Raw genomic sequence first — 16,878 nt, forward strand, 5'->3', positions numbered from 1 at the left:
TATAATTTTCCCACGTGGAATGTTTCCCTCTATTATATATATATATATATATATATATAATTTTTTTTTTTTCGACGGCAGAAGTTAGTTGTGGCGGCACCTTCCAACATTTTTGAGAACTTCCGCTTACTTTGCACTCGATTCTAAGCCGCAGGTGGTTTTTAGGATTACAAAACCCGGAAAAAAAGTGCGGCTGAGATTCGTGTAAATACAGTACTTTATTTTTATCCAAAATTTGCATAATGAATCAAAGTTCTTTGTAGCATATCTGGAACTTCTAAAAACAAACAAGGAACAGACAAAAGTACAATGTCAAATTCTTGAGCTATGAAATTCACACTAACAATAAGACAGAAAGCAATAGGAACAACAACGATAATAATACAATGCTATATTAAGTGAATAATCAATTCAATTTCTAAGAGTTAAGTAATCACAATTTGTATGTAACACCCATGTATTGTGTTACATTTCGTGAAGAGAGCCCAAGTGACACTTTATTCCGATGGCAGTGCCCTCATAATAGAAGCTGTATACACTGAGCCGGCTATCACGTGATTTAAGTAAAAAAACTCCCACCATACAATGTTACAGACATCAGTGTTCCTCTTACTTTGTTAAAAAAGTAGTGTAGATTCATAGTCAGCCCTCCTTCCTATGAAATTACACTTGACCTTGGGAATAATAGCCCAGATTCAAAGTCACCACCACTCCCCTACCCACCTTATAACCATGCAACTAGCCCCAGTTGTATATAAAGGGACAGGATCAGAGTGTGGCTATTTGTTAATAACAAATTAATGTTATTGAAACTACGTTAAGTCAAGTGATCTCTCTCTCTCTCTCTCTCTCTCTCTCTCTCTCTCTCTCTCTCTCTCTCTCTCTCTCTCTCTAACTGTATCTCCCCCCCCCCCTCCCCCTTCTGACCATACCTTCTTTTACCTCCCTGACAGATTTGTTTAAAATCTGTATGCAGTTCAGTAGAATATCCATTAACTGGATCGATAGCTAAATGTGACCTTAGATGTAACTCCCATCTTACATTTAAGACGTTGTCTTCTAACTGTAATGTTTTAAATTTATTTCCAAGTTTTCCTGACACTAGTCAATAACATACTGATCTAACTTGGTATTAGTTACATCTTACTTAGCATTAGTCTCAGAGATGGCTTGCTCAACTTCATCACTCTAAGCACCTATTGTTGCATTTAATTCTGCTTTTAATGAATTCTTTAACTCATCTACTTCAACCTTTAAAACTGCTTGTAATTCAGATTATTTGTATCTAGACTGGCATCTGACTGCTTCATTATTCCCTAAATTGTTCACTCCAGTTAGTCAAAAATTCTTTGAAGTGCTCCTCCAGTTTTCTAGTCTGCACTGGCATACAATTACAAAAGCGATAGGTTTAGAAATAATATCTCACCACTAAAAACTGGCAAATTGAGAAAGAGAAGAAAAACTAACTTAGGGACACAAAATCAACTTAAAGCACACCCAATAAACACCATTAAAAAATTTCAATTTGGCTCTAACACAATTCATCAGAAAAAATTTGTTGCGACCATGACACTGATAATGAGCTGGGACACAGTACTGGACTGCTGCGGGCAACTTCCGATGATACCGCTACTTGTTACATCTGTGCAGGGGACCTAATACACACAGTCATCGCCCTTTTCAGCAGTGTTGGCTGCCAGTCTTTTGACTAATGAACTTAATAACTTACTGTGTCACATCTCTTGCTGATAACATTGGTTGTTATTTAGCAAAAAAATAATTTCTTCCTAAATGCTTGACTTCTGGTGCATGTATTTATCAGTGTAATTTTTCTTAATGTTTTGTTGTCTACTTGGATGTCAATTGAAACAACAATAACTTCTCAACAAATCTTCAACTGAAATTTCAATTTCTTCCCAGTTTCTTTTCATTGTTAACATTCTTTATGCATCTGATCAAGTTCCAGTATTAACTGTTCTGAGTCCTGTCACCTCGCTGCTAGAATGTGTTGTTTCAACTCAATATTTTCTGCTTTGAGTCTGTTGGTTGCTCACAGCTTTGATATGCACCTACGCTATTATTATATCCGGACTGTATGGTGCAAGTCTTTCCTTTGGCAGTCATGAATAACACTGGAAATAAGATTCTTCAACATGACATTCATCCCCATAAAATAATTGAGAAGAGTTTCTTCAACAATAATATCTATATATATTCTTCTATAATCGTACAATAAATATTTGTGTACAAGACACTCTTAAAACAGGAATTTCACTTATCTTGTCCAGACCTTAGAAAAGAGTGCAAACGTCAAGGTGACCAATCATTACTAGATGAGAGTGAATATATATTAAAATATATTATTTCATTTGCTTCAGTCACTTTCCCAAATGTCATGTGTGTGTCTCTCTGTCCAGGGCCGAAACACTCCTCTGACCTGGGGCAATGAGCCGTGGACAAAGCACAAATGCGTCCGTGGTTACTTCTACTTTTGAAGTTTATGCAATCATTGCCTCACCTCAACAACACACTTCATCCCTCGAGATGAAATACATAATAAAAATCCACAACAGTTGCCCTCTCCTAAATATTACACGATTACATCTTCTTGCAGGTCGTGAGCATCATTTGTCGGCAAGGTAGACACGGGATTAAACACGATTCTTCTGAAATTATATGTAACACCGCAGTTTCCATACTCTAATGCACTATAAAAGAAGTCTAAATGCATCAAGTTCTTCAAAAGCTTTCAGAACAACCTACATACACAAAGGGTTGAATGGAAGAACAAGAGTAACTGACAAGACATCATGAAATATGGGATTTATTTTTTGGAGAAGGAGAGGAGGGGCAGAGAATTAGTGAAAGAGAATGAGAATGAAGAATATCACTCAGAGTGCAAAACACCGAAAAACACCAGGCATATGGCATAACACTATCATATCAACGTGTAATCACTCCAAAATAGTGTGTTGGACAATGAAGATGATCACCATCAAAATTTTTCAGTTTAGCATATAATCATGTAAACTGGAAAACAGCACCATTTTCATGTTATTGAGAAGGGTGGAGAGGACTACACATATTTTTATTTTGGGAGAAATTAAAGGTGGAAAACTCTTAATTTGTATTACATCAAACTACAAATTTTCAAAACTTTCCAGTCTCCTTTCTGGCCACTATATAACCACATTCAACTAGTCAATGTGACTGCTAATGCTGTGAAATAAATGAAAGGCTGCAAACCTTGCCACCTTCAGGTCGACAAGTCCCAGGCGGATGTCGTCGATAACGGCAACATGTCCAGATTTATCCTCTGTAGTTATGTTGTGGAATTTGTTCTTGATAGTCAGCTTACCAAAGTCCAGCATAATAGCATCGGCACTCTTCGAATTTGTAGGGACGATTACAATAGGGGCCTGTGAACAGGAAATACATGTCACAAACAGCCTCCATATCAACAGACTGAGCAAAAGAAACCTTCCAATGAAATTCTATTGCAATTTTACACTTTTCAAATATATGTCTAAACATGCATTCAATGCCTATAATGCAATACATTTGTAGACAGTCAACATGAATCTGGACAAGGTGAGCAGGGCATTACTCATAAAGCTATTTTATTAATATAACAGCAATAGTGTTGTTGTTCTTTGTGAGTATCAACACATTAAAAGAATTTGGGGAGGTCCTCTATCCACACTGGAGATGTATAACATGTTTCTGAAGTCCACAATTGTTGTATATGGGGATTGTTACCATCACTGAACGTTCACGAATTTCACCTGTATAGTGATCACATCACTGTGTGGTGTGGTTTCATGGCACATTTCACGATTGGTCCATTTTTCTTTGAAGAACTCTGTCCCTGAGGACATAGGATGTGCAGTGTGAAAGGCATACATTACTGTGACCTGCTATGCCAACATGTGATACCTGCTCTACAGAAATGTGTGCTCTGTCTCAACTGTTTCAATGCACAATAAAGCTCCACCTCATATTGCTTGTGAAGTTTTATGGACTGGATGTATTTCACTATTTTTAAAGCACCTTCTGTGGTCACTTCTAATGATAGGAATGCTATTGTAAGACCACACAGTGAACATATTGCACTAAACCATCAAGCTTTCGTTGGTTTCCACTTTAAAATGGCTAAAGCCGAAATCTGCAATCATGGATTTTATAAATACATAATTTTATCACACATAACAAAATACAAAATTTTATCACCAGGAAATTAATAGAGGAGCATAAAAAACAGACCCAGCAGGTCAACAGGAATAAAACAAAATACATGGTAATCAACATCTGACAAGGGAAGAACGAATGGGAATGATTACACATACTGAAAAGCGCAAATATCTATGAGGATAAATCAGACAAGGCGATAAACAAGATAAGGAAATTAATTTAGGGATGAATGCTGGAAATGTCACTACTGGAGCATAAAATGGTATTTTATGTGGTTTACAGATCAGACAGGAAACAAAAGAAAAAAGTCTTCAGAACACCTATTAGAAGCATTACGACATATAGGTCACAAGTACGGACAGTTAAATCTCAATTAATGGAAAGACTGACAGCAACTGAAATGAACTACAGGGATATATAGGCAGAAAACGGTCAGAAATTAAATCAACAGTAAGAGAATGAATGCATCTTGTGGACGAAAAACAACTTGTATTGTACGGACTATAAAATGGATATCAGAGGAGAGTGTGCCACGATGGATTACAAAATGAGAACCATCAGAAAGGAAGAAAAGAGGCAGATCATGGCCACACACATATAAGGGATTCAGACATTAATTAGAAGAAAAAATATTGATGAAAATCTACAGACAGGTGAGCACAAGTGGAGAATGAAAATTAAATTTTCTGTGAACCCTGGGTAAACGGAAAATATAACCATACCATAAAACCAGGAATAATAATAATAATAATAATAATAGCAATTTTACAAGTCAAAGGTGACAACTACTTAATTTTAAAAAATTAACAAGTGTAAATAGGTTGCTGAATAAAATATTAGCATACTGTGGTGTTAATGGGATCTACAAACTAGAAAATTGCCTCACAACTTGATATAACAAACCTAGATCCTCGTAACAAGATGATACAGTCACAGGTCTATTACAGTTTTATCGATTATATGAGTTTATCTTTGCCACACCATCATTAACTAATTCCTCCCGATGCCCTAATGATCTACAGGAAGCGCAGCAGCAACACTCACCTGGAGGTCTACGTCCAATGAAATGCGGACTGCCTTGGTGTAGGCCTGCTGCACGTTCTGCTTCGCCGCCTCTGCTGCATCGTGCGCTGCGTCAATAATGCTCTGTTGCGCCTGCTGGAAGCTGCTCAGGAAGTTCTGTGGAAGACACCAGAGTGCGGCGAGTCGATAACATTTCCTCAACAGTCCCACGCAAATAGACATTCAATTTATTCTATAAACTACACACATTCTGCAACTATAAGGTGCTTTATGTTTGATTCTGCAGCAATAATACACTTAACCAAACCCAAAGAAGGCAGTTGCTGACAAGTGTGAATATTACTGAACCCCCGCCCCCCACTCACTCACTCACTCTCTCTCTCTCTCTCTCTCTCTCTCTCTCTCTCTCTCTCTCTCTAACTGCAAGTACACACAACTGCTTGTGACATGGCACATAAAATGAAAACATCTTTAAAATAGTTAGTCAAAGAATGTGTACAAATATATCTGTTAGCAAAGTGGTGAGACAGAGTGACAAAAAATAGTTAGTCAAAGAACGTGTACAAATATATCTGTTAGCAAAGTGGTGAGACAGAGAGTGACAATTCATGTAAATTATTAAGTAATATCTAAACAGAAATGTGTACTCATTGTCTAAATAACAGGAAATTTCACAAACAATCCAGGATAAACAGTAACACTAACAACGCAAAGATCTGAAAATTTATCAAAACTAGAACCAAAAAAATGGTTAAGGTTTTTAATTTGTTCAACTGTTGTGCATTGCTCTAAATCGAGTGTGGGTTGTGCTGTATAAAGGAATGGTGAGCTCTAATCAGGGCTTTGTGGCAAACAAAAAAACCTTCTTGGAGAGATTTGTATATATTATTTATCACACAAATCAGTCCATCTCCTGGCATAACATCTTGTTCCCTTTCTCCACACAATCAGATGAAAGATGTTTATGAAAAACTTGGTTTAGGTTGTTAGCAAGTAGAGAATTTTCCACAGTGCACACACTGGTTTGATCAATGTACAGAACTGCAGTGAGAGGCGCAAGCACGGATCATCATCAGGGTGAGACACCGATTCAGGAAGGGGCACTGCCTATGATGACAACACCCAGACAGAGCTGAAAGAAGTCTAAGAGAAATGTCATTCTCTTCTGTTCCGAGATTCACTTCAGAGATGTTGTTCTGATTAATAAGGAATCTGGGTACGCAATGTTGTAATTGTTACATAGGAGCACCAAAATACAGAAAAGTTCTTTAAGGGGGGTAGGACGTGAAACAGGCCGACTTTGAGCAGGAGAGGCACCACAGGACATTTTAATTTACACTGTCTATACTTTTGCAAATAAATTCATAAAACTTTGTCAGCATGACCAGGAAGGATTCAGGATTCACACTAATAGCAGAGGAAGTTCAAAAACATAACAAAACATTTTTTTTACTTCTGAAATTTCATCATTTTCTCACTTGGTATTGGCTGCATTTGTTGCTGTAGGTACACTTTTCTTCGTAAGTAAGAGAGATTCTTCGATGAATTTTGCACAGCATACAAACCATACTTACAGGTGTATGAAACTCTAGAATTTACCTAATCTGTTAAAAACTGTGGTAAAAATTGAGATAATTAACTATAAAATTCGAGTTTTCTCTAAAAATGAAGTTTAAAACGTAACAACCCATTCATTTTTCCATAGATTAAATAAATTCTAGAGTTTCATACACCTGTAAATATGGTTTTTAAGCTGTGCAAAATTCATCGAAGAATCTCTCTTACTTATGAAGAAAAGTGTACCTATAGCAAAAAATGCCGCCAACAGTAATTGAAAAAAACCATGAAATTTCACATTAAAAAAATGTCATTTTTTCGTGTTTTTGAACTTCCACTGCTATGAGAGTGAATCCTGAATCCTTCCTGGTCATGGTCATGCTGACAAAGTTTTATGAATTTATTGGTAAAAGTATAGACAGTGCAAATTAAAATGTCCTGTGGTGCCTCTCCTTCTCGAAGTCGGCCCGTTTGACGTCCTACCCCCCTTAAAAAGCAGTTGCACGATTTCATTGTGAGTTGGCATAGATGAGTCACACAGTAGAAGGATTGGCATGACAAAGGAGGTCCACTGCTTCAAGAAACTACGAGAAGGTGACTGTAAGAAGGTAATAAAGGTAGAAATTATGTCGAAAAGCAATAAAGACTTTAATCTCCGTCGTGAACGATTCACAATTTACAGCACAGATAAATGGTTAGAAGATCCTGTTTGGATTGAATTTTTAAGGAAATAGTACCTCGACTGCTTTGTTCAGTAGCACATTCACACAAAGAAATAATGGAAATAATCAGAGTGCTGTCTCATTCACACAGGTCTCAGGAAGCTCTCCAATTTCAATTGTGTGTATCCTACGCGAATGTGTTACACGATACATGTCTTCAAAGACACAGATATTACCGTAATGAGACGAGCCGGTTGGCGCAATACTTACCAGCATCGTGGTGACAAACCAGTTGAGGAAGACGACTTTGACACAGGCCATCGACACTCGCACAGACATATCCACTTTGTCTGAGGTATCGACAGCTTCGTCCAGGTCAAAGATCACCACACGTGCAGACAGTGCTTCTTCTCCAACTACAGACAGTATCTGCAAAGCAGTAAGGCAATACACAATTACTTGCAGTGCCAGAGCCAGAAAATCTTGACATAACCTGTTCCGAAAACCTAGTGTCTTGCCATTTTTAATACATAAATTTTGAAAGTAATAGTGCTTGTGAAAACAGTGATACCAGATTCAACATGTGAGCTGCACTTGTCAAAAACCAGAATAATCTCAAAAGCCTGCAAGAATGGCCACAAAACAGCATTATATGGAAACGTACACTTTATGCTGGAGTGAAACTTGCCAAAGCCTTTACTGCAAGTTTCACAGTCCTTACTGGCACCAAATGAAAAGAAGTAGAAAAGCTTTTACAAGATTTCATGAGGAAGTAAACAAGGACTGTTTTGGGGCAACTGGAAAGAGCTATAACTCCAACAGCTTAGTGTTCTTTTTTGGAAGGTGGGGGAGAGAATTGTATTTATTAGTTTGCATGAATGTTTTCTCCTCCAAAATGGTCCCCAACAGATATATACACTTATTCCAGTGGATTTTCCAATGCCTGAAACACTTGTGGGACTTCGTCAATGGGATAGCTTTTAGATGTCTCAGGAATGCTTTTCTATTCTCATCTATGCTAGTAGAAAGATAGTCCTTCATGGTTTTCCTTTAGTCCTGGGAACAGAAAAGAGAGACAGGGTGAACATGGACACTGAAAATCACTACAGTATTGTATTAGGACAAAATTTACAAACAAGCAATGAAGTTTGAGCAGGTGAACTATTGTCGTGTAAGAGACACAAACTGCTTCACCACAAATTCGAGAAAGTTTCAGATTCCTTCACACAAATGGCATTATACTTACACAGAATACTCCTTACCAATCCTTTGACCTAGTGGCAACAAATCATGGTGCACTATGCCATTAAAATCTATGAAGACTGAACATTAAGCTGTTCTCTATCGAAAATGTCAGCTTACGAGCCTAATTCTCTTCATTTGCAGGAGGTGTTACTGTTTTGTTTCAATATGAAAAAAAACAGCGCCTAAGTCTCATCGAGTGTTCTCAAGTATGTACAGTAAGAATACTATTAGTGAAAGAATGTGACATGAGTGGTTTCGATGCTTCAAGAACGGTGATTTTAACATCGTAGACCGGCACAGTGGTGGGAGAGAGAATGTTTTCGAAGATGGAGAATTGGAGACATTGCTGAGTGAAGACTCGCATAAAACTTGAGAAGAATTGGCGAGATTAGTGGGAGTGACACAACAAGCCATTTCAAAAAGTCACAAGGCTATGGGCATGATTCAGAAAGAAGGAACAGGGGTCCCATGTGAGCTGAAACTGAGACACATTGAACATCATTTGTGTGTTTGTGAACAGTCACTTCAGAGGGATTTCTGCATCACATTGTGACCAGCGGCAAATAATGGGTTCATTGCGATAACTCTAAATGCAAAAAATCATGGGGATATCCCAGCCATGCTTCCACGTCGATGGCCAAACCGAATATTCACGGCTCCAAGATCATGCTCTGCATTTGGTGGGACCAGCTCAGCATTGTGTACTATGAGGTGTTAAAACCAAGTGAAACAATCACAGATGCTCGTTATCGAACAAAATTAATACGTTTGGCCACAATACAGCGAGAGGCACGATAAAGTGATTTTGCAGCACGACAATGCTCCCCCCCACGTAGCAAAAAAGGTCAAAACGTACTTGGAAACGTTAAAATGGGAATTCCTATCCCACCCGCCATATTCTCCAGACATTGCTCCCTTTGACTATCACCTGTTTAGATCAGCGGCGCACGGCCTGGTTGACCAACACAAGTCACAAATTGGATCGATTCGTGGATTGCTTCTAATGATGAACAATTTTTTCGGCGCGGGATTCGTACACTGCCCAAAAGATGGGAGGAAATAAAGGCCAGCGACGGAAAATACTTTGAATAATACATGTGTAACCAATTTGTTTCATTAAAGCCTCAAATGTTGGGGAAAAAATGGCGGAAGTAAAGTTGTAAGCCTTGTACTTTTGTCGGAAGTATTCTGCACGAGCTCCATGCTGCGCTGAACGTTAAAGCTGTAATTGCTATCATGACAAGCTAAGTAATTGGAGGTGGCAAAGAATCTGTTAAAGAAATTCATTCTTTTAAAGAAACCCAAGCGATTGAAATAAATAATTGACTAACAGCATTGCAAGAAGCTGGGGAGGAAAATAGTATCGAGAAGGCTTGGGAAAGAATAGACTGTAGTAACACATGCAGCAGAAAAAACACTGGGCAGGAAAAAGAAAACTAAGAAACAGCAATGGTTCAACAAAAATGTGTCTTGAGAGCAGTGGAAAAGAGGAAAGAAGCAAGGACACTGTGGCAGCATAGTAAGGAGAGTGAGGACAGGAGAGAGACCTTCAAGGTGGTTAGAAGACAAACAGCAGGAGTTCTATGAACAGAGAAAGGGAAATATCTAACTGGGGACCTAGAATCTATAGAAGTGGAAAGCAGGAATGGAAACTCAAAGAAGTTGTTTCACTATACGAAGTAAAGTAAGAGGGTTTATCAAATTGAAAACCTATTCATAAAAGATAAAAATGAAAATATGCTAACACAGCAGGAAGGTATCCTAGGAAGATGGAAAGAGTATTTCTCAGAAATGTTAAATTTCACTGATCCAAACATAACCTTTAATTACCCAGTGTCAGAGTGATAGGATTAATAATGACGAACATAGAATCACAGAAAAGGAAGTGATCCACACCATTAAAAAGCTGCAAAACAACAAGGCAGGTGAGGACCAGATATTAGCAGAGATGTTAAAAGAGGGTGGAAGGAAACTGCACAAAGAAATTTATAACCTTATCACAATGATACAGAAAATGGAAACACTGCCTGAAGATCGGAAAATTGCAGTAATTTGTTCCATACACAAGAAAGGAAACAGAATGGAATGTGGAAATTACAGAGGAATCAGTTTGCTGAACATAACATACAAAATCCTGTCAACGATCATTTTGGAAAAACTTAAACCTTACGCAGAAAACATTATTCAAGATTACCAGACTGGATTTCAAATGAACTGTTCCACAACTGATAATTTGTTTACTATACAACAGATCTTTAAGAAATACTGGGAATTTAACAAAAATATCCACTGTCTCTTCACTGACTTCTAGCGAGCCTATGACAGCATCCACAGAAGTAGCCTCTACAACATATTACAAGAATTTAGTATACCCAGTAAAAACATTAGGATGATATAACTGTGCACGATGGCTCCCAGGCAGCAGTGAAGTTCTGAGGATCCATATCCCCCACCTGTCCAATTAGAACAGGCTTACAACAAGGAGATGCTCTTTCATGTGTCATCTTCATCCTTGTATTAGAGAAAGTGATTTGGGGGGGATGATACAGTGTTGCTGAGTGAAACTGAAGAAGAACTGAAAGACACGTACAGATCTCTCAGGCACAGTGCAAGCAAAATGGGGCTTTGATTAACCAAGAGAAAACGAAATATATGGAAATAGGTCGAGTCATAAACCCAAATCCTCACTTTGAAATTGACCAACAGTCTAAATTCAGAAAAGTTCTTCAGTTTAAATACCTCGGATCACGTTTCAACAGTAAAAATATCATAACAATGGATATAAATGAAAGAATAGCCTCAAGGTCAAGATGTCTGTACTCACTAAGCGACCAACTCAAAAGTAAAGCTTTGTCAATCACCAGAAAGATGAAGATATACAACACTATCTTCTCCCCCATAGTACTGTATGGTTCAGAAAGCTGGATACTTACAAAGAATGAAAGAGAAGAACTGAATGTTTTCGAAAGAAAAGAAATGAGAAAAATTTGGGGAGAACGGTGTACGGAGAATTTGAAAGGACAATGAAATTTATCAGTTAATGAAGCAACCCACTATCATCCAGAAATTAAAAAGTAGGAGACTGCGATTGGCTGGACATGGGGCTAGAATGGAAAACAACAGAATCACCAAGAAAGTATTTGAAGCAACTCTCCACGCAACAAGACCTTGTACAAGGTGGAAATAACAATAATATACATACTAATGTACTCTTGTTTTTTGGCTTTGGAACTTGGGGCACATTAAAAAAAAAGATATACCAAGTTGCTTAACAACTGATCTCATTTTGTAATTAAAAGCTTAATAAAAGCTTTCCTATAAATCAGAGTTGTTGAGTATTGGTTTTGGCACAAGCGAAATTTTTCTACAGACAGAAAAAGAATTATCAACGAGTCGAGGATTCACAGACTTCTCGGAGCTGAAGACCAGCAACGAGGTAATTTATAAATTAACTGAACATTTGGAGTATGCCTTTTGGTCACCTTCTCCGTTGTTTTAAACTAGTGATACATATGAGCCAGAGACATTGTTTGGAGGAAAAGAGCATGCATAAATTGAATCTTTGGCTATGCGGCCGATTCACATTTGAATGCCAATATATCATTATTCGCTGCAATGAGTAACAACTTTTCAAGTTTACAAGAGAAAGCAAAGGACTCCACGATTAGTACAAGTCGATACCACTATCTCTGTTACTTAAATTTTTCACCAAATGAAATTAGGTGCTTCTTTCACCACGAGTTCCAAAAAGATGAAGTTGACACTAGAATTTCGACATTTTTGTACCACACAGTGTGACTGGTGCTAATGCAGTGCTCTCCAACAGGCAGCGCATCGAGTTGTTAGCATTGGGTGTTGCTACAGTGTTCTGTGAATGTCTTTCATGGACTGAAATTACGAAAGGCTGATTTACGAAAGGCTACACTCACAAGGAATCTTTAAATGCTAGCCTCGTGGAACATCAAGTCATTTTTGACATACCCAAAAATGCTACTACCTTTGGCATAGGGTGAAAAATCACTAACTTTGTGCTTGCTGAGGATTTGACTTATTTTTGATGACAGGTTTCCTGTGTCTGCTAGGAAAGCTATGGATTTAAATTTCTCTCTACCTCCTTTCTCATTCCTTACTTCCACCTTAGATTTTATTCATAGCATGCTACATGCATGTTGTGGAGAATACCCATTGGCTTCAAAAACTCCTTGAAGTGTACAAGTTCCATCTGTAGACTGTTCTCCTTAGCAATGCTACATGCTCTTTGAACCAAATTTCTGAGGAGACTTATAACCTGAGAACACTGGTGGCAGATGTTTGCATGTCAAGATAAGTAGTGAAGGCAGCAGAGGATAAAGTAGGTAAAAAGACAAGGGCTACTAGAAATCCTTGGGTAACAGAACAAATACTGAACTTAATTGATGAAAGAAGAAAATATAAAAATGCAGTAAATGAGGCAGGCAGAAAGGAATACAAACGTCTCAAAAATGAGATCGACAGGAGGTGCAAAATGGCTAAGCAGGGATGGCTAGTGGACAAATGTAAGGATTTAGAGGCTTATCTCACTAGGGGTAAGATAGATACTGCCTACAGGAAAATTAAAGAGACCTTCAGAGAAAAGAGAACCACTTGTATGAATATCAAGAGCTCAGATGGCAACCCAGTTCTAAGCAAAGAAGGGAAAGCAGAAAGGTGGAAGGAGTATATAGAGGGCTTATACAAGGGCATGTACTTGAGGACAATATTATGGAAATGGAAGAGGATGTAGATGAAGACGAAATGGGAAATAAGATACTGCGTGAAGAGTTTGACAGAGCACTGAAAGACCTGAGTCGAAACAAGGCCCAGGGAGTAGACAACATTCCATTAGAACTACTGACAGCCTTGGGAGAGCCAGTCCTGACAAAACTCTACCATCTGGTGAGCAAAATGTATGAGACAGACGAAATACCCTCAGACTTCAAGAAGAACATAATAATTCCAATCCCAAAGAAAGCAGGTGTTGACAGATGTGAAAATTACCAAACTATCAGTTTAATAAGTCACAGTTGCAAAATACTAAGACGAATTCCTTACAGACGAATGGAAAAACTGGTAGAAGCCGACCTCGCGGAAGATCAGTTTTGATTCTGTAGAAATGTTGATACATGTGAGGCAATACTGACCCTATGACTTATCTTAGAAGCTAGATTAAGCAAAGGCAAACCTACATTGCTAGCATTTGTAGACTTAGAGAAAGCTTTTGACAATGTTGACTGGAATACTCCTCTTTCAAATTCTGAAGGTGGCAGGGGTAAAATACAGGGAGCGAAAAGCTATTTACAATTTGTACAGAAACCAGATGGCAGTTATAGGAGTCGAGGAGCATGAAAGGGAAGCAGTGGTCCGGCAGGGAGTGAGACATGGTTGTAGCCTCTCCCCGATGTTATTCAATCTGTTAATTGAGCAAGCAGTGAAGGAAACAAAAGAAAAGTTCGGAGTAGGCATTAAAATCCATGAAGAAGAAATAAAAACTTGGAGGTTCGCCGATGACACTGTAATTCTGTCAGAGGCAGCAAAGGACTTGGATGAGCAGTTGAATGGAATGGACAGTGTCTTGAAAGGAGGATATAAGATCAACACCAACAAAAGCAAAACGAGGATAATGGAATGTAGTCGAATTAAGACGGGTGATACTGAGGTAATTACATTAGGAAATGACACACTTAAGGTAGTAAAGGAGTTTTGCTATTTGGGTAGCAAAATAACTGATGATGGTCGAAGTAGAGAGGATATAAAATGTAGACTGGCAATGGCAAGGAAAGCGTTTCTGAAGAAGAAAAATTTGTTAACATCGAGTATAGATTTAAGTGTCAGGAAGTCTTCTCTGAAAGTATTTGTATGGAGTGTAGCCATGTATGGAAGTGAAACATGGACGATAAATAGTTTGGACAAGAAGAGAATAGAAGCTTTCGAAATGTGGTACTACAGAAGAATGCTGATGATCAGATGGGTAGATCACATAACTAATGAGGAACTATTGAATATGATTGGGGAGGAGAGAAATTTGTGGCACAACTTGACTAGAAGAAGGGATAGGTTGGTAGGGTATGTTCTGAGGCATCAAGGGATCATAAATTTAGCATTAGTGGGCAGCATGGAGGGTAAAAATTGTAGAGGGAGACCAAGAGATTAATACACTAAGCAGATTCAGAAGGATGTAGGTTGCAGTACGTGCTGGGAGATGATGAAGCTTGCGCAGGATAGAGTAGCATGGAGAGCTGCATCAAACCAGCTCAGGATTGAAAACAACAACAACAACAACAACAACGTAAGTCCGTACGAGTCGGCTTCCCATAAACTGCCGGTCCCGATGTGCCATCATCTTTGTGACACATCAAAACATACAAAAATGGGAGTCATCCTCCTATGTGGTAGGAAAATGTGAAAATTCTAATGTCAACTTCATCTTTTAGGACTCTTTTGGTGAAAGATGCTGTTGAAATTCATTTTGCATAGAATTTAATTGACAGAGAGAGTGGTTTCAACCTGACAAATCAAGAAATCTTACACTTTCTTTAATAAACTTACAAAGATGTCAGTTCAGTGCAGCTAATAATGATATGTCAAGATCCCGGCATAGGTCAACTGCATTAACTATAGGTTAAATTTACGCATACCCTTTGCTGCTAAACAATGTCTCGGGGTACTTGTGTATCTGTGATTTAAAATTATGGAAGAAGTTCTGTAGCTTCAGTCTGTTGGCCCACTCTGAAGATGGCTGGAAAGCATATGGCCAAAATATTAGAAAAAGGAGGAGAAGAAGAAGAAGAAGAAGAAGAAGAATAGTTCATGCAGCTACACTCTCAAAATTTAATGAACCAGTCACTGCACCGCAAAAACACGAAGACACACAACATGTTTGGTTCCCTGTGTTGCCCTGCCTTTGATTTTGTATGATTAATCAGAGGTCAGGATGGAGTAGGTGGTAGTCGGTGGGTGCACAATGCAGTTTTAAAGTGGGAATGACAGCAGTGGTAGGAATATCAGAGTAAGTACAACTGTCCTCGAGTATTACATGGTTTTAAATTTCAACTCTTTATGGTAATTACTGGCTAAACAAAAAACTCCCTTGCAATTTCCTTAAGATGATTTGACTTACCAAATGAAAGTGCTGGCAGGTCGACAGACACACAAACAAACAAACACAAACATACACACAAAATTCAAGCTTTCTCAACAAACTGTTGCCTCATCAGGAAAGAAGGAAGGAGAGGGAAAGACGAAAGGATGTGGGTTTTAAGGGAGAGGGTAAGGAGTCATTCCAATCCCGGGAGCGGAAAGACTTACCTTAGGGGGAAAAAAGGACAGGTGTACACACACACACACACACACACACACACACACACACACACACACACACACACACACACAGACACAAGCAGATTATATATTCTGCAGCATACCTGGCTGTGGGATGACTCAGGATTGGGGTCGTTGACAGTTATGTTGCGAAGGTGGGCAATTATCTCCTTGTAAGACTTCTTTACGGCCATCGTCGCATCGACACCTAGCAGTGCGGCAGAGGCGAGAGGTCTCGCTCTGCACGTAACGCGAACTTCCAGGTTGTGCATGCTGGCCGTCACCTTGAAGTCTATGGTCTCAATAACATGTGTGGTCCTCCGAGAACGCTTGGCTGTAATTTGAAGAATAATTATTTACTGAATAAATATGTACTTCTACAAGTTAGCTCTTGCACCTGAAGTTGTGGAGTGATAAAATGAGTTCCCGTGTACTGGAATCAAACTGGTCAGTAAAAACTGAGTTCTGTACAGCTAATACAATGTTCATGAATTGTGAAACTTCCTGGCAGATTAAAACTGTGTGCCTGACCGAGACTCGAACTCAGGACCTTTGCCTTTCGCGGGCAAGTGCTCTACCATCTGAGCTACCGAAGCACGACTCACGCCCAGTCCTCACAGCTTTACTTCTGCCAGTATCTCGCCTCCTACCTTCATATCAGTGCACACTCCGCTGCGGAGTGAAAATCTCATTCTGGATTTGTTTAATGGAGATTATGCAATATGTACAAATACACACATCATGGCCAAAGAAGCAATACTGTGGAACTGACTGTCAAGTTGCTGTGTAGCTGCAAATGAACACACAGATGCAATACATTTTTACTTCTTGTTATATATCTCTCTGGGTTGAAGAGCGATTCTCA

General features: G+C 38.7%; 1 protein-coding gene across 1 annotated transcript in view; it reads right to left on the bottom strand.

Annotated features, from left to right (window-relative positions):
* The window catches only part of LOC124552247 (vacuolar protein sorting-associated protein 13-like), a 494,948-nt gene that overhangs the window by 350,647 nt on the left and 127,423 nt on the right, over window positions 1-16,878 (bottom strand). Inside the window, exons 20-23 of the mRNA XM_047126529.1 lie at window positions 16,118-16,347; window positions 7,704-7,862; window positions 5,236-5,370; window positions 3,247-3,419 (exon numbers count right to left, since the gene is read on the bottom strand). Coding sequence (XP_046982485.1) covers window positions 3,247-3,419; window positions 5,236-5,370; window positions 7,704-7,862; window positions 16,118-16,347 — 697 coding nt within the window. The remainder of the gene's footprint in view (window positions 1-3,246; window positions 3,420-5,235; window positions 5,371-7,703; window positions 7,863-16,117; window positions 16,348-16,878) is intronic.

Source organism: Schistocerca americana, chromosome 10, assembly GCF_021461395.2.
Source record: "Schistocerca americana isolate TAMUIC-IGC-003095 chromosome 10, iqSchAmer2.1, whole genome shotgun sequence".
Lineage (NCBI taxonomy): Eukaryota > Metazoa > Arthropoda > Insecta > Orthoptera > Acrididae > Schistocerca > Schistocerca americana.